The 25,043-nt window shown below is 46.0% G+C and overlaps 1 protein-coding gene across 7 annotated transcripts in view; it reads left to right on the top strand.

Moving 5' to 3' along the window:
• The window catches only part of SRGAP3 (SLIT-ROBO Rho GTPase activating protein 3), a 261,838-nt gene that overhangs the window by 164,831 nt on the left and 71,964 nt on the right, over positions 1-25,043 (top strand). For all 7 annotated transcript variants that reach the window (XM_019428285.2, XM_019428284.2, XM_019428283.2 and 4 more), the window contains exons 4-6: positions 5,309-5,371; positions 19,506-19,691; positions 24,272-24,400. In XM_019428285.2, the coding sequence (XP_019283830.1) occupies positions 5,309-5,371; positions 19,506-19,691; positions 24,272-24,400 (378 nt within the window). The remainder of the gene's footprint in view (positions 1-5,308; positions 5,372-19,505; positions 19,692-24,271; positions 24,401-25,043) is intronic.

Below are 25,043 nucleotides of genomic sequence, written 5' to 3'. Positions count from 1 at the left end.
AGCAGCCCTTCAGAGCTGTCCCAATTGAGGGAAAGGCAGACGTCTATGCCCACCATGCATTTATCTTTGGACAGACACAGGCCTTCAGGCTTTGGAAGGTCACATTGTCTACTGAGGCCATCCCTGAAGAGTGCTCCTGGCTGGGGGCTGTCTGCTGCTAGCCCTCCCAGCAGCTAGGATATCTGAGCATCAACCATCAGAGAGAAAATCTCTTTGTGCTCATGGGGCTTACATTCAAGTGGGGGAAACAAATGGTAAATAAATTGACACATAAACAAGCAAGCAAGATCATTGCCCTTCCCTTAATAAGTGCCAAGAAGGATACAAACAGGTGCTTATTTTACACATGGGGAAGCTGAGATGCCCAGAGGTTAACTGGCTTAAAGCCTCATTTCCAATCCTGGTCCCTGGCTCCAAAATTCAGCCCTCTCTACTGTGGAACCAGACCTGTGCTAATCATATAGAGCCTCATAAGTTAAGCTAAAGACCTGGGTCTTGATTTTGATTGAGGAGGCTCTGGAGGGAATAAAATACAAAATTATACTGGCATAGGCATGCAGAACTGGGGACAAGAGTTAGGGGCTTAGTTAAGGCACAGGTTTAGAAATCTGGGTCCCTGCAGTGATGATGTGCTTGTTCTGGGACTTGTGGTCCTAGTTACTTAGGTTGCCTTTGACTGCAAGCAAAAGAAAACCATAGTTTAAAGTGGCTTAACCAGCAAAGTCCCAGAAGTGGAAGTTCACTTGGAGGCAGGCTCTGGGTTCAGTTGAACCAGTTTCTCAGGAGGTCATGAAGGAGCCAGGTTTCTTTTGCTCTGCTACCCAAGTTTTCTTCCTCTTGTCCTAAAATGCCTACTGGTAGCAGCTGGAGCCCTCAGTAGAGGAGGTAAAACCTTCCCTGAACCATCTTTGTCCTTCCGTTCTATCCAGTTAAGTCACATGTTTAGCCCTGGGCTAATAGTGCATACCAGAATCCAGAGTCAGCTTCCGTGGAAGAACTCAGCTGGAAGAATCAATAAAAAGCCAAATTCATGGCTCTTTTAGGAAGCAGAAAGGGTGTTAGGGATGGATGTTGGGGAGGCAGTCAGCCTTATCTGCTACAGAGAATAAAACTGAGCAGCTTGAAGGTAGGACACAGTGACAGATTGGATTGGAGGGGAAGAAATAAACAAATTTTTTCAAAATGACTCCAGGGGCACCTGAGTGGCTCACCTGGTTAAGCATCTGACTCTTGATTTTGGCTCAGGTCATGATGTCATGGTTCATGAGTTCGAACCCTGTGTCAGGCTCTGCTCTGATAGTGCAGAGCCTACTTGGGATTCTGTCTTTCTCTGCCCCTCCCCTGCTTGTGCACGTGCATGCATTCTCTTTCTCTCTGTCTCAAAGTAAATAAATAAACATTAAAAAAGAATAACTCCAAGGTTTCCCATTGCCATGCTTGGGAAGATATTATCCCATTGACCAAACTCAAGGAGATGGTGGAAATTTCATATTTGATTTTGGATAATTTTAGTTTGATATGATGAGGAGACATTAAAACCATATTGTTCTGCAACAGCTGAAGCTATAGGTCTTTGAACTTGGGCTCAAGCTATTTGAGGACAGAGCCAGGGAGAGAGGACTGCTACAGAAATGGTAACATGGCTGCGGGTCACTGAGAAGCAGAAGCTGGAGGCAGGAGTGTGTGCGGAGCTGGCAGGGGCAGGGCTTGAGAAAGCAAGGCTGGTGGGGGTTTCAGAGGCAGGACTTAGGAATTTATCTGACAGGGGTCTCTGCCCATGTGTGCAGTGACAGGGTACAAGGATGTTCACCACATCATTGTCTGAAATATTAAGAGTGACTGGAGACAACCTAAATATCCATTGCTATGGAGTTGGTTAATGAATTATGACATATCTGGTATATGGAACCCCAAGAAGCTGTTAAAAAAGGAGGATGCAGGAGCTGCATGGCTGCAAAGGAGAAATCTCAAACATATTGTTGGGTGGAAAAAAGCAAGATGAAAAGATGTGTATAGAATACATCTATTTGTGTTTAAAAAAAAAAGAATATACACTATCCAAATGTATGTTTGTATATCTGTAGCTGTTTCTGGAAGGTATCAAGAGAAACTTCTTTTTTAAAATTATTATTATTTTGGAGAGATAGAGTGCAAGCAGGGGAGAGGGGCAGAGAGAGAGAGAGAGAGAGAGAGAGAGGAGGAGAATCTTTAGCAGGTTTCACACTCAGTGTAGAGCCTGACAGAGGGCTTGATCCCACCACCCTGGGATCATGATCTGAGCCGAAATCAAGAGTTGGATGTTTAACCAACACCCACATGCCCCTCAAAAGAAACTTCTTGTTTTAAATTTTTTTAATGTTTATTTATTTTTGGGGGGAGGAAGGGGCAGAGAGAGAGGGAGACATAGAATCCACAGCAGGCTCCAGGCTCTGAGTTGTCAGCACGGAGCTAGATGCAGGGCTCAAACCTAAGAACTGCAAAATCATGACCTGAGCTGAAGTTGGATGCTTAACTGGCTGAGCCACCCAGGTGCCCCAAAAGAAACTTCTAATAGCAGGTGTCTCTGGTGAAGTTCTGGGAGCCTGGGAGACTTCCTTTTAACTTTTTACTTTACTGGCTGTTAGAGTTTCTTTAACCATGTGCATTTATTACCTATCATAAAAGTTAGATCATAAAAATAAATACATAAGAAACTGGGTCTTGGGTGTCAGAGAGGTTAGTGACACAGGACTGAGAGGAGGCCACTGGAGAGTGTCAGAGAGTCCAGAGTCAGCAGTGGGGCAAAAGTCAGGGGGAGGGGCCACAGGGGAAACTGAGGCACAGGCTGAGTGCTTCCTTGTGAGAATAAGGAATAGGAGATGAGCATAGCTGGTTAGGTTCATTGAGCACCACTGCAAATGCACGGGATGCAACTGAAGGTTCCCCTGCAAGCTCTGCACAGGAGGTTCTGCTCAGGCTCCGCTATGGTTTTGGACTGGGTCCCCTATCTTTAGCCACCAGAGCTGCAGGGAGGTCGAAGCAGATCTCTGGACTGCCTAAAGCTTTTGCTCTCTTTTAAGAGATCTTGTGCAGGCAAGGGCTACCTTCAGATGGGCGCTTTCTGGCAATTGCAGTACCAGAAGCTGAGAGAAGGACTATGGGGTGAGGAGAAGGAGCCTAGAAAGTCATCATGTCTGGTCCTGACTCTTCCTCTGTCACTGCTGAGTGCGGGGGCTCCTGACTTAAGTGGGGAAGGGAGGAAGGCTGGTCTCTGCCCATCTTTTGCTGGTCATGCTTGAGCTGAGGGAGCTGAAAGGGGGGAGCAGGATGACTCAGCTCTCAGGCAGCAGAGATCAGGTCTCCTGTTTTCTTTCTTTCTTTTTTTTTTTAAGTTCAAGTATAATTAACATACAGTGTTATATTAGTGTCATGTGTACAAAATAATGATTCAACAATTCTATACATTAGTGCACATCACTGTAAGTGTACTCTTAATCCCCTTCATCTATTTCTTCAAATTTAAAAAAAAATTTTTTTTTAATTTATTTTTGAGAGAGAGACAGTGAGACAGAGCATGAGAGGGTAAGGGGCAGAGAGAGCAATGAGACACAGAATCTGAAGCAGGCTTCAGGCTCTGAGCTGTCAGCACAGAGCCTGATGTGGGGCTTGAACCCACGAACCACGAGGTCGTGACCTGAGCCGAGGTCAGACGCTTCACGGACTGAGCCACCCTGGTGCACTGCACCCCCCTTCACCTATTTCACCCATCCTCCCACCCCTCACCCCTCTGGCAGCCACCAATTTGTTCCCTGTATTTAAAAGTCCATTTTGGGGGTTGTCTTTTTTTGTTTTGTTTCTTAAATTCCACATATGAGTGAAACCATATGGTATTTGTCTTCCCCTGACTGGCTTATTTAATTTAGCATTGTACCCTCTAGGTTCCTCCATGTTGTTGCAAATGGCAAGGTTTCATTCTGAATAATATTCCATTACATATATATACACTGTATCTTTATCCATTCATTGATGGGTACTTGGGCTGCTTCTATATCTTGACTATTGTAAATAATGCTGCCATAAACATAAGGGTGCATATATCTTTTAGAATTAGTGTTCATTTTATTTAGGTAAATACCCAATAGTGAAATTACTGAATATTATGGTATTTCTATTTTTAATTTTTTGAGGAACATCCATACTGCTTTCTACAGTGGCTGCACCAGTTTGCATTCCCACCAATAGTGCATGAGGGTTCCTTTTTCTCCACGCCCTTACCAACACTTGTTGTTCCTTGTGTTTTTGATTTTTCAGGGCTCCCATTTTCAACATGGAAACTTCACATGATAGTCCAGGCAAACAGGGAAAGTATTAACCAAAATAATAATAATAATGATGATGATGATGATGATGATGATGATAATACCTTAAGTAACAGAGAATCCTAAACTCTTCAGGCTGGGTGAGACCTGGAGGTGATTTGTCAATTGTATTCTGAACTGCATTTCTCAGTATACTAAATGTGTATGTCACCTCATGGAAAAAAGATTGAGGTCGTCTAAACTGTATACTACAGCTCTCTGTAGAAAGCCGTGCATATAAGAGTGTGAAAGCCTCTGAAAAGTCCTGCATAAGAGAACCTATCTCTCTTTGTTCAACTAGCTTTCCCAAGTGTATTTGCCTACAAAAGCCTCTGCCCCTTTTTTAGTATAGCACTCAGCAGTGACCCCCAGACCAAGCTTTGTGATGCTCTAGTTTATTTATAGATGTGTAAGTAAGACTCCAGGGCCACATGGCCCATCAGTGATGCAGTGGAAGCAACAACCTTGATCTTTTTGCCTTGTGCTCCATCCAGTCTGTTAACCTGTACTGTTCATGATGAATTGAGATGCTAGGTCATTATTTCTCAAACTGTGTTCTGTGGAACCCCACTCTCATGAGATGCTAATGAGTATTGAGCCAGGGACACAGACTCTGGTCACATCAGTTTAGGACCCACCGAATTAAAGAAAGACGAACAGATTGATTGGCTGTGGGCTTCTCAGAATCTTTAACATGATGACGTCTCTGTAAATCACCAATGCAGGGAGGTAGAAGGTTCCTCAACTTATTTGGCCAGGGAATATTCCTTTTGCAAGGGGCCCCTCTCTGTGGATTTGTGTCATGGACACAAGTTGAGGAATTCAAGTCTAGATCAATGAAGTTTATGTTGGTTTCTGTACCCATTCCCACCCCATCCCAAGTATTCCTGCCCTTTCTGTGTTGAAAAGGAAATTGGTCAATGCAACCAGTGACTTTCTCCCCCTCTGACATTTGTTCTTTCATATTCCAGAGCAAGGAGATTGGTCTGCAGATGCATGAGGAGCTCCTGAAGGTCACCAATGAGCTCTACACAGTAAGTCCTGCTCAGGCTCTGCTGCTGTTTGGCATCGGGTCCTCTTTCTTCAGCACCAGGAGCCAAAGGGAGTCTAAACCAGAGACCTGGAATGACTGTGGGCATTTTTGCTCTGTCTGTGCCCCAATGACTGGGAGTCATCATGGTGGGCTGTAATGGTTTGCAACCCTGGCTTCTGATTCTGTATACCTGGGGTGGGGCCCTGGGCATGTTTAGTTTGTATAAGTTCACAAGAGACTTGCATGACCTACCTGCTGTGTGTTACCTGTAAAAGCAGAATACACAAGGTCAAGGTGGGGACAGCATGGACATAAAATCTCCTGAGACAGGGATGTGGGTTTGGAGTCAGGTGCAACAGGCTGAAGTTGACGCCTGCTGCCTATTGATGGTAGGTATGTAGCTCATCTGGGTTTCTGTATTCTCGTCTGCAACATGGAGCACTGTTCGGAGGGTCACATGAGTTGAAGGGGGTGATCATTCCTTGTCATCTCCAAGGAATGATTTCGGAACAGTACAACTTGGCCTAGAACTGACCTTGCTACTGATGTGGAGGTGAGATCTGACTGGGCTTGAAATGGGTATTAGAATCCAAGTCGGTGAATGGGGAACACAGGCACACCAGGTTATGATGCACGAGTTGACTGATTGTGCCTCGAGGGCCCTTGGGCTTCTTTATGGAAGAATGTGGTGAGCCCCAGAGACAACCTGGGGCGAACAGGGCAAGGTAGCCCCAGCAGATGGAGCTTGAGACTCTTCACTGCCAGAGACAATCAGGACAGATGAAAACTGTTGTATTTTAAGTATATCAGGGTTCCTTATGAAGTTTCTCATTAAAAGTGGGGATTCTGCTGCTGAAATCATATGGAAGGAAGGGAAAGAATAGCAGGCTGTGAGAAGACCCCTCTCTTAGATGTTATTATCTTTCTATCTTCACATCCCATGCGGCCAGCAGGTAGTGGACTCCTCAGGGGCCGAGAGCTTTTGCCCAAGAGCCTGGACCTCAAGTTGAAAGTCCTGCCTCAGACTCCAGCCAGCTATGGGACTTTGGGCAAAGCATTTACTTCTCTGGGCTTCAGTCTCCCACTCAGTTACATGGGGACTTTCCCGATTCAGAATTCTGTAGAGGACTTTGTAGACCAGCGTTCCCCATTCTAGGTCCTTCTTATGTTCCTCAGGAACCTCTTTGAATGAATCACTCTCCTCTATGGTATTTCAACACCTGGGTCCTGGTCCCAGGGACCACCCCGTCCCCATCACACACACACAGAGCTGCTCCCACCCAGATTTCTAACCTTTCCTCTGGGCTTCAGCCGGGCTTCTCTCCTTGACACCCTCTGTACACCCCAAATACTGCCCCGCTTGACCCCTTTACCCTGTAGCTCCCCCTGCTTACAACTGCCCTCTTTCCTTCTCTGCTTGTGTGTGTCATACTCATTTTTCAAACCCAGACCAAACTCCACCTTTAGAAAGCTATTACCTCTGGGCTTTGAAATCTTATGGCAGTTGAAAAAAAATCTGTCATGTTATCTCTGTGTCGCCAGTTGGCGTGCAATCTCCCTAGAGCCAGATCTTGGTCAGTAATGGTGAACTTAATGCCCAGAGACTCTGTTTGAACCCAGTTGTATGGCCTCTGGCACTTCACCTCTCAGTCTTGCCTGTGACCAACAGGGCTGGCAGGTGTAAACTGGACAGAGCAGGCGGGGATTCGGAAGACGGTGCTGGTGCCCAGCACAGTGCCCTGAACCCAGCAGGCGCTCTGTGCGCACTTGCCCTCACTGGCCACGGGGCAGGGCAGCTGGACAGGAACGCCACTGGTGTCAGATGTTCAGGCCAGGCAGGAAGGTCAGTCCCTGCTTCCTGTGTTCATGGCAGCCTGACGATGGCCTCAGAGCTGGTGGAGGAGGAAGGGGCAGCACCTCCCCAGTTTTCTCCTGCAGCCCCTCGTGGAGGGATGAGAGCCTCAGAATGCCAGCAGCAACCTCCAGCTCATTTATTGATGGCACGCTGAGTCTTCAGTGTTTGCCCCGAAAGCATTTAAATTCAAGCACCTGGGGCTGCCTACTGTTTACCCAGTACTGCATGAGGCACGGTGGTGGGCTGTGAACATTTGAAGAATTCATCTTTGAAGTATCTTGTGTATCCCCAGTGTTCCCAGGGTGCTTGCTGAAGCAGAGGAGGGAGGGATGTATGAATACATGAACAAAAGTGGTTTTGCCTACAATGAGTTTCGAATCTGAGCACAGAGACAAGACTAAAGTACGCGAACTGGTGATACAGCAGTGTGAAACAGAGTGTGGTATCTGCTGGATATGTGGACTCCGAGGGGGAGGCACCCAGACCATGAACTCTGTGGGGGCTGTGCCGTGCTCTCCACAGTGTGCCCAGAGCCTGTGGCAGTGCGTGCACATAGTAGGTGATTGATGCACACTTACTGAGTGAAGAAACGAGAGGGAGAGTGTGCACGTGCAAGAGAAATCGAAGGTTCAGAAAAGTGATGGCTCCAGGTAGGCTGCTGTGATCAAGGGTGAGTTTTGAGCTTGGTGCCTCTGGAGGGGTAGGATGAAAGAACAGAGGGGTAGAGGGGAGGAGAAAGGGAATTCTCGGCAGGGGAGGCAGACTGCAGATGGGTCTGGGTTTGAACCCTTGCTGCACCACCTACCAGCTTGGCCAGGTCAGTTAACGTCTTGGACCTCATTTTCTTTATTGTCAAAACAAGGATAGTAACAAAGGATAGTGGGATCCCAAGCACATCCCACATGTGCTTGGGATGTGTGTCACACAGTATGAGGTGTTTTGTATGTATTATTTAATTAGCATGTTCTACAGGTAAAGAAACTGAGACACATAGAAGTACCTTGCTTAAGGCCTTGGTAGCAGTTTTCAGTGGCTACCTAACAAATGATGTCAAAACTCAGTGACTCATGATCTTGTTGGTTGGCGATTTGGGCTGAGTTCAACCAGGGCTGCTGATACAGCTCTGGATTTCTGGCCAGTTAAAAAAAGAGCCCAAGGGGCGCCTGAGTGGCTTGGTCGGTTAAGCGTCCGACTTCGGCTCAGGTATGATCTCACGGTCTGTGAGTTCGAGCCCCGCATCGGGCTCTGTGCTGACAGCTCAGAGCCTGGAGCCTGTTTCAGATTCTGTGTCTCCCTCTCTCTCTGCCCCTCCCCTGTTCATGCTCTGTCTCTCTCTGTCTCAAAAATAAATAAACGTTAAAAAAAAATTAAAAAAAAAAAAAAAAGAGCCCAAAGTGGGAAACACCCAGTGTTGCCAGCACTTCTCAATCCTCTGCTCGTGTCATACTTGCAAATATGCTATTGGCCAAAGCAAGTCACGCAGCCAAGTCCATGGTTGAGGTGTGGAGGAGTGAACATCACCTCTTAGAGGGAGTTACTTGCGAAGTCACAAGGCAAAGGGGCATCCCTGCAGCCAGGGAGGGGGCTGTTGTGGCCGTCTTTGCAAACAGCCCACTGCAGCCGCCCAGCTGCTAAGGACGCTGTGGACCCCAAATCTCACGCTTCATTATTAGGGATGTCTTTTGAGCACTTTCTAGTTACCATGCCTCGTTACTAGAATTCCCCTCCTTTCCCAGCCCCAGAGTCATGACAGCAGTGACTGAGGAACAAATGATGTAGAAAACATTGTCCAGTAAGCCTCACTTTAGTTCTTTTCATGTTTTCTAGAGGAGGTGACATGTTGAGGAAGTAATACTGGGCGCAGTGATGATAGAGATAAATGCTAAGGCCATCCATCACCCACTTTAGGGAAAAGCTTGTCTCCATCTGAGACCAGGGTGTGGAGGAGACTGCAGGCCTGGGCATTTTGTTCATTTGTTTGTTTGTTCATTCATTCATTCACTCACTCACTCACTCACTCACTCACTCACTCAAAAAGCCTTCCCTCTGCCCAGTCTTCATCACCTTGAGGTGCCCTCCTTTCTAAAACATGCCAGCATGTATGCAAGCACAAATGCATGTGTGAGCGCGCGCACACACACACACACACACACACACACACACACACACCCTGTCTTAACTCACCTCTTTTTCCCTGAACTCCCATCAGTCTGACCTACTATCTCTCTCGATCATCATATGTTGGCCTGGGAGGAGAAAAGGGCAGAAGTTGAGAGTGTGGGCCTATGTGCCAATGGTTCCTGAAGAAGCAAAAACAAAAGAAACAACAATAAAAAACCACTGTTTTCATTATTTAGCTAAAAATATGTTCAGATTTTCGATACAGCCCTAGATCATGAAATGTATCTGTCGTCTTTTGAAGTGACAAATACTGTAACATCCCCCTTATGGCCCTTTCTTTGTGCCCTGTCACTGTGCTCCAGACTCTCCCAGGCAGGGCTGCGGGAGGGGCCCCTGAGACTTGTTTCAGGGTGATGTGGAGTGCCCGCACCTAGCCACAGCTGGTGACAGGTAGATACTAATTGGAGTAATGAATGGACTCCACTTTCAAGTTGTTCAGGCTTTGATTTGATTTTGCACCGGGCTCAGGGATATGAAATCAACTCTGGACCCCCAGGCAAATTTTTGCAAGGGCATTTCCTTTCTGATGCCCACCCTCAGGGATGCAGGAGGTAGAGACAGCCTGAGACTAGGAGCCCAGAAGCCTGGGTTCTGGCTCCAGTTCCATCCCAGGCTCACATTGAGTCTTCCTAGACCGACATCTCCACATCTGTTGTCATTCAGGTGTGACTACCATGGTTCCATCGTGTCATTGGGCCCTGTCTCCTTTATTTAATATTTTTCATCAAATTGACTCACTTAAAACTCTCAGTGTCCTAATTAATTAGTGGAAAAGCAACCTTGTGTATTGGGAAGAGTCCAGGTTTTAGAGTCAGCATGGCCTGGGTTCAACGCCTTGTCAGTTGTCAAACCCTCTGAGCCTCAGTCCCTCTCTAGACTGTGGGGATGTTACCAGCTCATCGCTGGATTGTTCCAAGAAGAGTGAGTGAAAGAGAGCATAGCGTAATGCCTGGCAAACACTAGTGCTAAATCGTGTGTTTTATGAAAGAATGAAGCATAAATATTTTTCTTGTATACTTCCGCGTGTTTCCTCTCCCCTCCATCCCCCCTTGTCACAGGGCCAGCCAGAGACCTAAGAATGTTTTGCCTGAAAAATAGCAATCACCAGCTGACCACTTTCCCATCCCCGAGGCTTGCTCTCTATTATTCATACTCCATACTCCAGCCAGAGAGACTTTCTCTTTTAAAAGATTGTTGAATATTTAATGGGGCATCTGGGTGGCTCAGTCAGTTAAGCGTCTGACCTCGGCTCAGGTCATGATCTCGTGGTTCGTGGGTTTGAGCCCCACATCGGGCTGTGTGCTGACAGCTCAGAGCCTGGAGCCTGCTTCGAGTTCTGTGTCTCCCTCTCTCTCTGCCCCTCCCCTGATCACACTCCGTCTGCCTGTCTCTTTCTCTCTCAAAAATAAATAAACATGAAAAAAATTGTTGAATATTTAAATTTAGAAATAGATAATACATGCACTCAGTAAAAAGCAATGCTTAAGCAGTATAAAAAATTCCATGATGAGAAGTGTATCTCTGTTGCCGGAGTCCCCCTTACTCCATACAACCTGGGTTACTCGTTTCTAGTTCAGCAGTATCCTCTCACAGAGATGTTTGGTTCATCAAAGAGCATACGCGTGTGGACGTATCCTGCACACCCCTGTTTTTACACAAGTGGTAACACCTGGACCTACAGTTCTGCATCTTGGTTTTGTGGTTATATCTTGGAGATTGTTTCATATCCCTAATAATCAGTCTCCACTCTTATATGATGCTTGCCATGTGCTGGGTACTGGGCTAAATGCTCTGCATCTCTTAATTCATTTCATCCTCACCGTAACTCGTTGAGGTAGTGATAGTATTACCACCCCATTTTATCTTAACTTTATTTGTTTTTGAGAGAGAGAGAGAGGATCCTAAGCAGACTCTGCACTGTCAGCATGGAGCCCAATGTGGGGCCCAAACCCACGAATCATGAGATCATGACCTGAGCCGAAATCAAGAGTTGGATTCCCAACTGACTGAGCCATCACCCCACTTTAGAGATGAGGGATCTGAGGCCCAGAGAGGTCAGGTGGCCAGCCCAAGGTCACCTAGCTGGGGAGTGGCAGAGCTTGCTCCTAGTCTACTCCCCAAAGCTACTTAAATAAATAAATTTAGTTATTTAAATATATATAAAGTCCTATCTGCATTTGTTTTGGAAGGTTATGATAGTTCACATTAGCGAATGAAAAACAAAGTGGTGTAAACAGAAGGGTTTTGCAAGTTAGATGAAGATACTACAACAGTGCTTCTTCCTGCTGACATTCGAGCACCAAACTGAATTTTCCCTCCTGATAAATTGAAAGGGTTAACCACACATCTGGAACACCTGAAAACTATCTTGCTGACACAGGTGGTTCCCATCTCACACTTTGGGAAATGCCAACCGGTGCAAGTTAGCTGGGCTCTGGCCCTTGATTTCGCCCATCTGTGGCATGAAGGCACGAAACTCGAGGAGCTCTGAGTCCCCTCTCCAGCTTTTATCCTCATGCCACATCACTGTTGGTGGCAGACAAGGGCATGTCTCCCAACTCAGGGCAAGGCAGGCTCTGCCAGACCATCGCAGCCTGCTGGCTAGCGTGTGGCCCGGGTTCATCTACGGGTGGGAGCAGTCCAAAGGAGAACAAGGGGACAAGGTTTCCCTCCAGGCAACCTCCTCTTCTCCCAGCTCTCCCGCCAAGACATTTGTTCAGTCACTCAGCATACCTGTGCTGATCCTCCACTGTGTCCGGAAGATGGGATATCGTTACACCGTGCGACGAATGTCCTTGTGGAGACATAGACATGGTGGGAAGAGGGGTGGGGAGATGAAGTCCAGCTGGGCATCAAGAAGGCCACAGAGAAGAGATGCCATTTAGTTTGGATCTGAAGGACAGGGGACTTCCCTGGGCTGGAGGGAGGCCAGGGGGAAGCCCTGAAGGCAATAGCGAGGCAGAAGCTGGGGTGTGGGGCAGGCATCCCCTGCTCGGTCAGTCGGTATTGCCTGGTTGTGAGTTGGGCACTGAGGTGGGCAGTGGGGTGGCTATCAGGGACTCATTCAATAACTAGGGATGGGAATCCATGCATACTGAGGAAGTGAAGAATCATTGTATTGGATCTCAGAGGCTCACACACTTGTTTGTCTCCCGAGTAGGGTGTGTATTTCCGTGAGGCACAACACCTTGTCTGTTTTCCACACAGTAGTATTGCCAGCACCTGCCAGTACCTGGCATATCATAAACTGCTGAATAGATATGTAATGATCCGGGTGTAACTGTTCTCCCCAAACCTTCAGTAGGCTCACCAGATCAAAGGCAGGAGACTGCTCCCTCTCTCACTTTTCCTCCTTCCTTTCTTTCTGTCTCTTTCTCCTCCTTCCCTCTTTCCTTCCATGGTTCATCCACCTATCCATCCATCCCCTCTCTCTTTTGATTTTGCTTTCCTCTGTGATGTCTTCATGATCAGGCAGTCTGCTCCCAGGGGTGACAAATATGTCCCCCACTGCAAGCTCACTTTCTATCAGCTCAGTGTATCCTGTGGAAAATTAATTTGCCCTTCCCAGCATTTCCAACAAAGCCCTGGGCTGTCTCTGATTGACCTGGCTGGGGTCTTGGGCTCCAATCACTGTGGCCAGGTTAACATAATGTTTACTGATTGGCCAGGCCTGTGTCTCCTGCCCACCCCCGCATCTCCTGCCCACTCCTGGATTGGAGGGTGGTGTCAGTTTCCCATGAACCACTGGGACTGAGAGTGCCGGAGGGGAATTTTTGGGGATTTCCTCAAAGAAAATCAGGAAGCTGTTCCAGAAGAATGAGGACTGGATGATCCTAGGCAGAGAAAAACAACAGATGTCCACTGAGGGGGAGTATTGGGGGAGTATAAGGAGGTGACTCCATTGACTAGTACTGAAACACCTGATATGCTTCTACCTGTAAGCTATTCCTCAAACCTATTTGACTCCTGCTCATTCTGGCCTTAGCACTCACACTGCTCCCTTTTTCTGGAATATTCCACCTCAACTCTTGCCCTGTTCACCCAGGTAACAGCTATTACTTCAAGGTTCAGTTTAAATGTCACTTCCTCCAGAAAGCCATCCTTTATCACATTGCATTTCCCTCATCACAGCACTTGTTACACTGTGTGATCATCACTTGTGAACTTGTCCATGTCCCTACTGCAGTGTGTATTCTTTGATGGTGGAGACCCTTTCTTCCACACTATAGTATGTAATGAGTTGTTCAATAAATATTTAATGATCAAAGGTGTAGCTGTCTCCCTACCTTCAAATGTATTCACAAGGTGAAAGGCAGTAGAACTGTACCTCCTCCATTTTATTCTCCCTTCTCTCCTTCCTCTGTTCCTTCCATCCACCCACACATCCATCTACCCATTTACCCACCCACCCACCTATCAATTCAACCATCTCCCTATCTACCCATCCTTCCACCTATACGCTCAGCCAGCCAGCCAGCTGTCATTCATTCATTCATGCAAATATATACTGATGCTTTCTGCATACCAGTCTCTGCTTTAGTATAGGGAATATGTTTATGAACAAAGTCCTGGACCTCTGGACTTTGCATTCTAGTTGCAGTAAGACAGTGTATAGACGTGCAATGAGTAAATAAGATAGCGATTGTAAGTTGTTCAGAGAATGTAGGCCACACAGTATGGGTGGTCATACTGAAATTTGGGAACTTTGCTTATCCTTCAGAGATGTCTTTGGCATGCATTGGCCCAGGATTTCACCCATACACAGCTCTTGGGTGACTCAGAGATGGTCCTGCCTGTGGGGAAGAGGAAGTGCACATGAACTTCATTGTTGAGAACCTGTTGTCTAACAACTGATTCTTATCCTGCCCCAGCATGTCCCTTAAATGATGCTGTCAACTTCCATATTTCCTTTGGCTTCTTTTGCATTCAAGAGAGGGTCTGAAGGATTATGCATATAATATTTTCTTGTTTTCATGATCTGAGGATTTGGGAAGATGCAGAAAGCAAAGTGTATACAGCAAAAGGCAGCGTGATTACTAGAGACAGTTCAGAAGTCCTAGCTGTGTGGCTCGCTGAGTGACTTTGTACAATCCACTTGCCATTTCTGAGCCTCAGTTTCTTTCAAGATGGGCTAATACACCAAGATTTCTGGGGAGCCTTTTGAGAATATATGAAACTGATCTGTGTCCAAGAACAATGGTCTCAACTTACATGCCCTTACAGGCTCCTTCTCAGCCTGTGCTAGACTTGTTCCACAGGGCTTCTCTGATTGGGTCTACAGGGTTGGAACATGAACATCCCATTAAGCTGGGCAGAAAGCTAGGTGGGTGCCTCTGAGAGGTCCTTTAGAGGTGCCAAGTTGAAGACTGGGTCTCAGTGCCTTGGCCTCAGCTGAATGCCTGCATCCACCTCTGCTCCCTTCCCACCCCCAACACTGGGGCTGTCAGCCAGTCACTTTGTTGTTACAACTTACAGAGCACTTTCCTACCCACCCCCATTCTGGTCTCCACCAGGTGGCACAGAGAGGACAAGCCTCTGTCAAAGTCACCCAGCAAGTTGGGGTTGAGTCTCAAAACCAGGTCTCCTGATTTCCCTTCGGGGAAGAGGACGCTTTCGTCCCTATTTTGTGGTTTCCGTATCCATAAAGCAGGGATCATATGGTATCTACCTTCTAGGGTTTTTGTGGGAAATAAGAGAGTTTGTATATGTACAGTGCTTAGAACAAGGCCAGGCATGTAAGTAAGTGCTCAATAAATGTTAGCTGCTATCACCATTATTGTTATCATACTGCCTACCAGGGTTGGGATAAGGATTCATTGAAATGCTCCTTGGAGATAATAAAAAAAGAGGTTTGCAAACTCTGAAGTAATTGATAATTTTAAATATTAATTAGCACATCCTGGACTGGCAGTATTGAGCAGACTGTTCTGTTGAGCTAAGGACATTTCATGCTAAAACCTGTATTTCAGGTAATTAAATAAAGGCATCATCTAGAGGATTCTGGATATAGTTAGACTCATTTCTGAGAGGTCCCCAGGTAAACTCTTTTGTGGCAGCTGTGTGACATAAGTCATCCTGGGCAACCAAGTTCACTGTTATTCTTAGGATAAAGAATTACCAATTGGATCCAGAGAGTTTGGTCCCAGGGTTGTCGGGCTGTGTTCTCCAATCATGGGATTTTTGCAACTCAGCTCAGAGACTGTGCTGGCAAGTTTGGCTTGATGTAGAGCAGGAAAAGTACTCAGTGGTTCAGTGGAAAACTAGGCAAAGGGAAATGTGGGAGGCTGAGAACACCCAGCTGGGATGCTGACCTTGAGTGAATAGATGGATGGATGCATGGATGATTGGACAGGAAGATCTAATTGCAAATAGAAACGCTCTCTCTTCCTCTGAACTACTCAACACAGATGATAGATTAATGGTGAGAGAAGCAGACCTCAGCAGCTGAAACAGAAAAAGTGGCTTTTGTAAGAATCATTGAACCCAGAAGGGAGTAAGTCCAGAAATGAACACCCCAGCAGCATGGTAGAAAAGTAAAGACACCAGTGGTCCCCATGAATGCAGAGGAATAGAGAAAAACTTTGAGAATGGAAACGCGGGGCCCTTGGAGATAGACTTCAGCAGGCATTCCCAAGTCTTATATGTATGACATTCCTGGAGCCGGAGCTGTGGCATAAAGATGGTGGAAAAATAGGCAATTGCTTTGGTTTTCTAGAAGCCTGCAGTCGTTCCTTTTGGCCACTAGATGTCGAGAACACATCGATCTGGCACACTTTCTGGTCCATTGAGTTTGGAAATAAGTTTAGTGGAACTGGCACGAGGAGTGGAAGAAATCACTGAGAATAGCATCTCTAGAGGCTTTAGGGCAATTCAAAAAGGCAAACATGGGTGGAATGCACAGAAGAGGTCTTTTCACCAAGACCAATAAAGAAAAGTTGATTGCATTTTTTATTCATTTATTGTTTTGACATTTGGGGAGGTTTTCAAGATGAAAGAAGAAGGGAGAAACATGGTATAGAATAAAATTTTGCAGGGTGCCTAGGTGGCTCAGTCAGTTGAGTGTCCGACTCTTGATTTTGGCTCAGGTCATGATCTCACGGTTCGTGAGTTCAAGCCCTGTGTTGGGCTCTGCGCTGACAGCACGGAGCCTGCTTGGGATTCTCTCTCTCTGCCCCTCCCCGGCTTACTCCCTCTCTTTCAAAAATAGATAAACATTTAAGAAAAAGAGAATAAAATTTTGTGCAATACCTAACGTTCTTTAGAATTTGTAAGCATTTTCCTGAACTCCAATGAGTAAATTCAAGGTTCTCAAACCCTCAGCCCAAATCAGGGGTGATGATGACGGCGGTGTTGGTGGTAGCAGCTAATGTCTACGTGGCTCTTATCATGTGGCAGTTGTTGTTCTCAGCACTTTACCTACGTTAGCTCACTTAGTCTTCATAACAATCTATGAGGTAGGTGTCGTGGTCGTCGCCATTTTACAATGAGGAAGTAGAGGTCAGAGAGGTTCCGTGACTTGCCCAAGGTCACACAGCTGGTAAGAGGCACCATCAGGACATTTGCACCAGACATTTGTATCAGAGCTCATGCTCTACAATACCTACTATGTTCTACAACAGATACTTCCCACATTAACTCCTGGCCGATGGCAAATGGGGCTTTCTGTGCAACAGACTGATGCTGTGATTTAATGGTAAGAGAGAGGAATTCTTCATCTAATAAACTCACTTCACAGGACTTCAGATGAGAAGGAATAAGGTTATAATGTTGAGCAAGAGTTTTTTCCAAGTTCTCTGATTTAAATGGCCCCATTAGGCAGGAGTGTATCCCTTCCCCAGGTAGAAGCCTCTGCTTTATTAGCTGCTATGATTATCCAAATGACAAGAGAAGAGAACAAGCAAAGCTCAGGAGCAATGGATTCCAGAAAGTTCGTGTGTTTCTTAGCACAGAAATATGATCATAAACTTGATAGTACCCAGGAAAGGTGCAACTGGGAGATGAAGTCCTGTTGATATGGGACTGCCCAACTTGTTTTAAGGCTGCCGAAACTCTTCACACCTGCCGAGAAAATGGTAACAAATTACGAAAACAGTATGGTATGGTAGAAAGAGTGGTGGATTAAAAGAGGCCAGAATTCTTTTTTAAAATTAATTAGTTAATTAATTATAATAATTTATTTTTTAACTTACATGCAAGTTAGCATATAGTACAGCAATGATTTCAGGAGTAGATGCCTTAATGTCCCTTACCCATTTAGCCCATCCCCCCTTCCACAACCCCTCCAGTATCCCCCTGTTCTCCCTTTTAAGAGTCTCTTATGTTTTGTCCCCCTCCCTGTTTTCGTATTATTTTTGCTTCCCTTCCCTTATGTTCATCTGTTTTGTATCTTAAATTCCTCATATGAGTGAAGTCATATGATATTCGTCTTTCTCTGACTAATTTCACTTGGCATAATACCCTCTAGTTCCATCCACGTGGTTGCAAATGGCAAGATTTCATTCTTTTTGATTGCTGAGTAATACTTCATTGTGTGTGTGTGTGTGTGTGTGTGTGTGTGTGTGTGTGTGTATACCACATCTTTATCCATTCATCCATCAGTGGACATTTGGGTAAAGAGACCAGAATTCTAATTTGGCTGAACATATGCTTCCTATATGACCCTACATTCTACTCCTAGATATTTACCTGAGTGAGATGAAAACATATGTCCACACAAAGAATTATACGTGAACATTTTTAGCAGCTTTATTCATAATAGACCAAAACTGTGCACAACCCAGGTAACTACTAACATATGAATAAATACACAAATAGTGATAGACCTATACAATGTAATAATAACTACTCAGCAATGAAAAAGAACTGGGAGAATCTCAAAAAAATTCTGCTGAGCAAAAGAGGGTGGAACCCAAAGAATTTATATGTGTTGGTTCCATGTATACGAAGTTCTAGAACACACAAAACCCTGACAGTGACAGAAAGGAAATCAGTGATTGTCTGGGGCCGGGGGAGGGGTGGGGATCTCTGTGGTGTCATGGAAGTGTTCTGTAGCTTGATCGTACTGTTGGCCACACGGAGGCAAAGTTTGGAGACTACGCTGATAATACTGTTCAGTCTTGGAAAAGCCACTTTGCCCTCTGGGGCCTCAGTTTCCTTATTTGTAAAATTTAGTGATTGGATTAGATGATGTCTAGGATTTCTTCTGTCTCAAAAATTCCCTTGCTATAACAATATGTACTTCTACTATGCAAGCAGAAGAGCAAAGTGCAGTTTGCTTTGTGGGAATACACTGTATAGCCAAGGATGAGTTTCTTTCAGAAAGTGTAGAATAGCAACTAGGTTACCCAGTGATGCTCCTTTTGGGGACAGAACCATTTCCATTTGCAGGCCAATAAGGAGACAGCTGAGGAGACGATTTGCTTGTTCCCATGGGCATTCCCTGAGCCCCTGAGGAGGGGCTTTCCCAGTGACACTGGGAGGAGGGAGGGAGTGAGGGACAAGAGTCATGGCTGGCAGGGCCAGAGAGGGCAGCTGAGGGAGGGCCAAGTTTGTCATATCACCTCTGAGACTCCCAAATACTTGGGGGCTTTTCAGTTTCCCCCCTTTTTAAAAAAATGTTTATTTATTTATTTCTGAGAGGGAGAGAGAGAGAGAGACAGAGCACAAGCAGGGGAGGTGTGGAGAGAGAGAGGGAGATATAGAATCTGAAGCAGGCTCCAGGCTGTGAGCTGTCAGCACAGAGCCCAGTGCAGGGCTGAAACCCACGAACTGTAAGATCATGACCTGACCCGAAGTCGGACACTTAACTGACTGAGCCACTCAGGAGCCCCTTAAATTTCCTCTTTACGCGTCCATTCCTGGCATTCAGTCAGGACTTAATGAGTTGGTGATGATGATGATGGCGATGAAGCTGCCACTGATGACCATCATCGTTCCCCAAGTTTGTGCGAAAGTAAAGAACGGCCAGGAGCCCAAGGATGTGGTGGGAAGAGGGTACAGCACAGCTTACTGGCACGCAGAACCTGAAGGGGGCCGGGAGCACTGGGATGGCATGCTGGGCCGTGCGTGCTGCTGATTTCCTGCTCTCCTGTGTCCCCAGGTCATGAAAACCTACCACATGTACCACGCAGAGAGCATCAGTGCAGAAAGCAAACTAAAGGAGGCCGAGAAGCAGGAGGAGAAGCAGTTCAACAAGTCTGGTGACCTCAGCATGAACCTGCTCCGACACGAGGACCGGCCCCAGCGCCGCAGCTCTGTGAAGAAAATTGAGAAGATGAAGGAGAAGGTAAGTGAAGTCCCAGGAAAAATTGAGGGCAGGGTAGAAGGCAGGGGCATGCTTCCTGCTGACAGCCTCAGCCTTCCCCCTATGCACCCTGAGGGTGCATGTGCTGAGCCACCATCATGTGCTCTCTTGGAGGTCAGTGTCACGGAGGAGGCAGGGCTGGCCATGCCTCGCTAGCACTTGTCAGGCCTGGCCTTGTGCCAGAATCAACAGGCAGGGAAAGGGCCAGCTGACAAGAGAGCTGAACTGTAACGAGAATCACGCCCAGCAAGCACATTCTCAGATGGGCAGGAATCACCGGACATTTGTTGGGGCAGGGGCTTGCTTGGGAGTCCGTTTTGGTGGCTGGAGGGCTGGTTGGGGTTGAGTGTGTCCCAACAAGAGGAAACAGCATTGTGTTGCCAACCAGTGCCTGGGGAACCCAATGAACCCATTCCAAGATGGGACAAGCTAAAGATGGGAGATTTAGAATTACCATGTATGGGAGCTGATAAAGTGCTTTAGTGGGGCACGGTGAAAGGAGTGCTAGCATTGGAGTCAGACAGACTGGGTTTTGAAAAGGCCACATTTACAGTATTTCCCCGAGCCTCAGTTAAATGTTTACTTATTTTTGAGAAAGAGACAAAGCACAAGTGGAGAAGGGACAGAGAGAGAGAGAGACACGGAACCCAAAGCAGGCTCCAGGCTCTGAGCAGTCAGCACAGAGCCAGATGTGGGGCTCGAACTGGGGACTAGAGAGATCAGACCTGAGCTGAAGTTGGACGCTTAACCAAATGAGCCACCCAGGCGCCCCTGAGCCTCAGTTTAAAATTCTGAGAGTGATGGCAAATGACTGTTCTCTCTCACATCCACTCTGATTGATTGGTAGTGCCTGCCCAGGGCTCTGTGTTGAAGATTGTGAAGCCTCCTTCACGCATCAGTTAAAAACAGAGCTGTGATCAATTAATGATGTCTGCCACGGCCAGGGAATTTAGAAGGTCAGCGTACATGCTTTTTTGTCATCCTAGGTTAGGTCACTTCTAAGGTTTCTTTCTTCATAAGAGCTCTGATTTTCTTGTTGAATTCTCTGTATTCATTCATTCCATACAATCAGCAAATATTTCCGAGCTCTTCTGTGTCCCAAACATTGCACCAGATGTTTATTTGGGCTTCTATGGGTCTAATTCAATGATTATATGATCCTACATCTCTTAAAATGATAGGAGATTGAGTGGAAATAAAATTTACCAGGGCCTTGGTGACCTGGAAAAGTAACCATAGGCAAATAAAGTAAGATTCCAGGGTAATTTCGAAGGCAAAGAAAAGTGTGCTGCCCAATAATTAGACGGAGACTCAATTTAAAAATGGGTAAAGGATTTGAATAGATATTTCTCTGAAGAGCTTACATGAGTGGTTAATAAGCACATGAAAAGATGCTCAGCATCATTTGTCAGTAAGGAAATACAAATCAAAACCACAGTGAGATATCACTCCATACCTACCAACATGGCTAAAATAAAAAAGGCAGATAATAATAAGTGCTAGTGAGGTTGCAGAGAAATTTGAACACTTACACATTGCTGGAGGGAATGTAAAATGGTTCAGCCATTTGGGAAAACAATTTGTCAGTTCCTCAAAATGTTAAACATAAAGTTACCATATGACTCAACAGTTCCATCCTAGGCAATCTACGCAAGAAAAATGAAAACATACATCCACACAAAGACCTGCACATGAATGTTCATAGCAGCATTATCCATAGTAGCCAAAAAATAGAGACAATCCAGATGTCCATCAGTTGGTGAATGGATGAATAAATGTGGTTTAACCATGTAGTGGAATATTATTCAGCCACGAAAAGGAGTGAAATGCTGGTATATGCTACAACATGGATGTACCTTGAAAACAATATGCTGAGTAAGAGAAACCAGTCATAATATTGTATGATTCTATTTGTATGAAATGTGCAGACTAGACAGAGACAGAAAGTGGATTGTTGGATGCCAGGAGCTGGGGCAGAGGAGAATGGAGGGTGACTGCTAATCGGTATAGGGTTTCTTTTGGGATTGATATTCTAAATTTTGATAGTGGTGATTATTGTACAATACTGTGAATATATTAAGAAAAAAGAAAGGAAAGAAAGAAAGAAGAGAAAGAAAAGAAAGAAAGAAAGGCAGAAACAAAGAAAGAAAATAAGACAAGCAGGTAAGGAATTACAGAACTACAACATGGGGCATAAATAGAAGGTGAGGGAGACCACCAGCTGGGAGATCTGGAGACTAAGTTTAGTTCAGAGTTCTATGCTAATCAGCCATTTGGCTCTTGGACAATCCACTTTTTTTTTTTTTTTTAAGTAATCTCCACACCTAACATGGGGCTTCAACTCACAACCCTGACATTAAGAGTGGTGTGCTCTACCAGCAGAGCCAGCCAGGTGCCCCCAAGCCACTTCTTTTCAGTTTTCATTTTCTCACCTATAAAGTGGGTGAATTAAACTACGATATCTTTACTATCCTTTCCAGGTATAAAATGTTACGAATTCATGAAGGGCTGAAAGTGGTGTGGGGGTCACCCTGGAAATGGGTGAGGAGTCTCAAAATTCTCTGTGAGGAGTCGGGTACGTGGCTGGTACAGGACTATAACTACAAGGAGGAATTTGTTTCCCAGAATAAGTGGGCCCTGGAGAAAGGTCAGAGGAGATCTATGAAGAGAATTCAAAGGTTGACATGGAAGCACCCCTACTAGGTAGCTAGGAGAACACGATCTGGAATGAAAGGTTTTTTAAATCCACTTCTTGGTCCCCTTCACCTCTTTCACCCTCTCCCCACGCACCTCCCCTCTGGTAACCATCAGTTTATTTGCCATGGAGTTTGGTTTTTTATTTGTCTCTTTTTTCCTTTGTTTACAGTTTTGTGTCTTAAATTCCACATATGAGTGAAATCATATGGTATTTGTCTTTCTCTGAATGACTTATTTCACTTAGCACTATATTCTCTAGATCATTTTTTAAAAAAATGTTTATTTACTTTGAGAGAGAGGGAACACGAGCAGGGGAGGGGCAGATAGAGAGGGAGAGAGAGAATCCCAGGCAGGTTCCAGGCTCACTGCTCAGTGCAGAGCCCAACATGACCTGAGCCAATATCAAGAGTTGGACGTTTAACCGACTGAGCCACCCAAGCACACCTTTACCACTTTTTCTTTATCCGTTCATCCATCAGTGCACACTTGGGCCACTTCCATAGTTTTGCTTGGAATAAGGAAGATTTAAGAGTGCCTAGGTGAAGGAGGAAAACCCTGTTTGTTAAAGGAGAGCCGTTTTTCTACCCAGAACAGGACTCATCGTCTGAAAGGGGTAAAGGGACAGCTCTCCAACCCACTTTCTCTCTACCTCTTCCTGCCCAGGCTGGCCCAGGACAGAAGCAGCTTTCCAGGGAGGCCGTCCAGCTCCTAGCCAACACTGGCACCTCCAGCTGCCCAGTCTGCCTCTCTCACCATTCATGTCCACACAACCAGTGAAAAGTGCCTACTGCCTACTTTGTGCAGAGACAGTTCTGGGTGCTCCAGGCCCAGTGATGACTGGGGCAGATCAAGTCCCTGACTTCATAGAGCTTACTTTCTAGTGGGGTACCCCAAAAACCAGCAAGTAAACAAAGAGGTAAAAAATATAATTTCAGGTAGTGAAGAATGGTTATGAAGAAAAATAGAGCAACCAAGATGTCCTTCAGTAGGTGAATGGGTAAGTGAACTGTGGTCCACCCAGGCAGTGGAATGTTATTGAGTGCTAAAAAGAAATGAGGTAACAAGCCCCTAGAAGACATGGAAGAACCTTAAATGCATATTACTAGGTGAAAGAAGTCAATCTGAAAAGGCCACATACTGTACGATGCCAACGACATGACATCCTAGAAAAGGCAGAACTATGGAGACAGGAGAAAGATCAGTGGTTGCCAGGGGTAGGTGGCAGGGAGGAAATGGATAGGGGGAGCACAGAGTATTCTAGGGCAGGGAAACTACTCAGTCTGATATTACAATGATGGATGTATATTGTTATACCTTTGCCCAAACCCATAGAATGTAAAATACCAGGAGTGAGCCCTAATGTAAACTATGGATGCTGGGTGATTATGATGTGTCACTGTAGGTTTATCAGTTGGAACTAATGTACCCTCTCAATTTTTGCTGTGAACCTAGCACTGCTCTAAATATACAGTATTTAAAAAAAACTAAATGAAAATGAAAACAATCACTAAAAATTGAACAAAGATAAAATAAGTGAAAAAAGTAGATCAGGGGAAGGGAAGGGGGGAGGGGCACGGCAGATGCTGAAGACTCATTTCAGGCAAGGTTGTCCTCAGAGGCTGCTCTGGCCACCTGATTTTGGGGAAGGACCTGACGGACGGAAGGAGCAGGCCTCATAGGGACTTGGAAGGATGGCTTACCAGGCAGAGGGAACGAGCCTGAAGGCCTAGAGGCAGGAGTGAACTTGGCCTCTTAAAGGAAAGGCAGAGGGGACTGAGCAACGAGGAGCCTGAAGGAAGAGGGTTTGAAAGAGGGATGAGAGCCAGGTTAGTGCCTCAGCTCTTACATCTACTGTGTTCTTGCAGAGGCAGGCAAAGTATTCTGAGAACAAGCTGAAATGCACAAAGGCCCGGAATGACTACTTGCTGAATCTGGCGGCCACCAACGCAGCTATCAGCAAGTACTACATCCACGACGTCTCCGACCTAATCGACGTGAGCACCTGGGAAGGCTGGGACTGAACAGGGCCCCACACCCGGACTGGCCCTTGTCTTTAGCTGATGTGCATGTCCCGTGAGCCCCGACGGAGGGGAAGGGCAGTGGGCGTTGGGGCCTGGGGAATGAGTATCACCTCCTGGTTTCTACTTCCGTGGGTGGGAGTGGGCCTCTGGCAGCCCCTATATGGTCAGGTCAGGCAGTCTTATATTCCACCTGCACTTCCCAAGTCCCCTCCTCTACGCCGGGCCCTTTTCTGGGTATAGAGGTATAGGGGTGATCATACACAGTTCACAGCCTGCAGGGTTTCCCAGGTATGTTTATGGAATATAGGTATGTTTAGGGAATATTATCGTGGGAGAAATCAGGCAGTTTAAGCAAAAGCAGAATGGAAGCCTGACTCCTGAGTACCAGATGTGTAGGTCATGCTGAAGAGACCGCCGGCTTGGAGAGAGAACGTCATGAGGGGCATCATCATGGAGAGCTTCTGTGTCATCTGTGCTGGAGCTGAGGCTGCTTTTTGTGTCTTGCCCATCCCACACAGACAGGAATCTGGCCTGTAGATGCTCAGGAAAGGTTCCATACTGGTGGATGGATCCTTTTCCTCTGGGTCTGCTGTGTCCTGTCAGGGAGTCAGAGGGT

The sequence above is a fragment of the Panthera pardus genome, unplaced genomic scaffold, assembly GCF_024362965.1.
Source record: "Panthera pardus isolate Hobbes unplaced genomic scaffold, ASM2436296v1 HiC_scaffold_8, whole genome shotgun sequence".
NCBI lineage: Eukaryota > Metazoa > Chordata > Mammalia > Carnivora > Felidae > Panthera > Panthera pardus.
The sequence above is the reverse complement of the archived record's forward strand: the minus strand, read 5'-3'. Positions and strand labels throughout refer to the sequence as shown.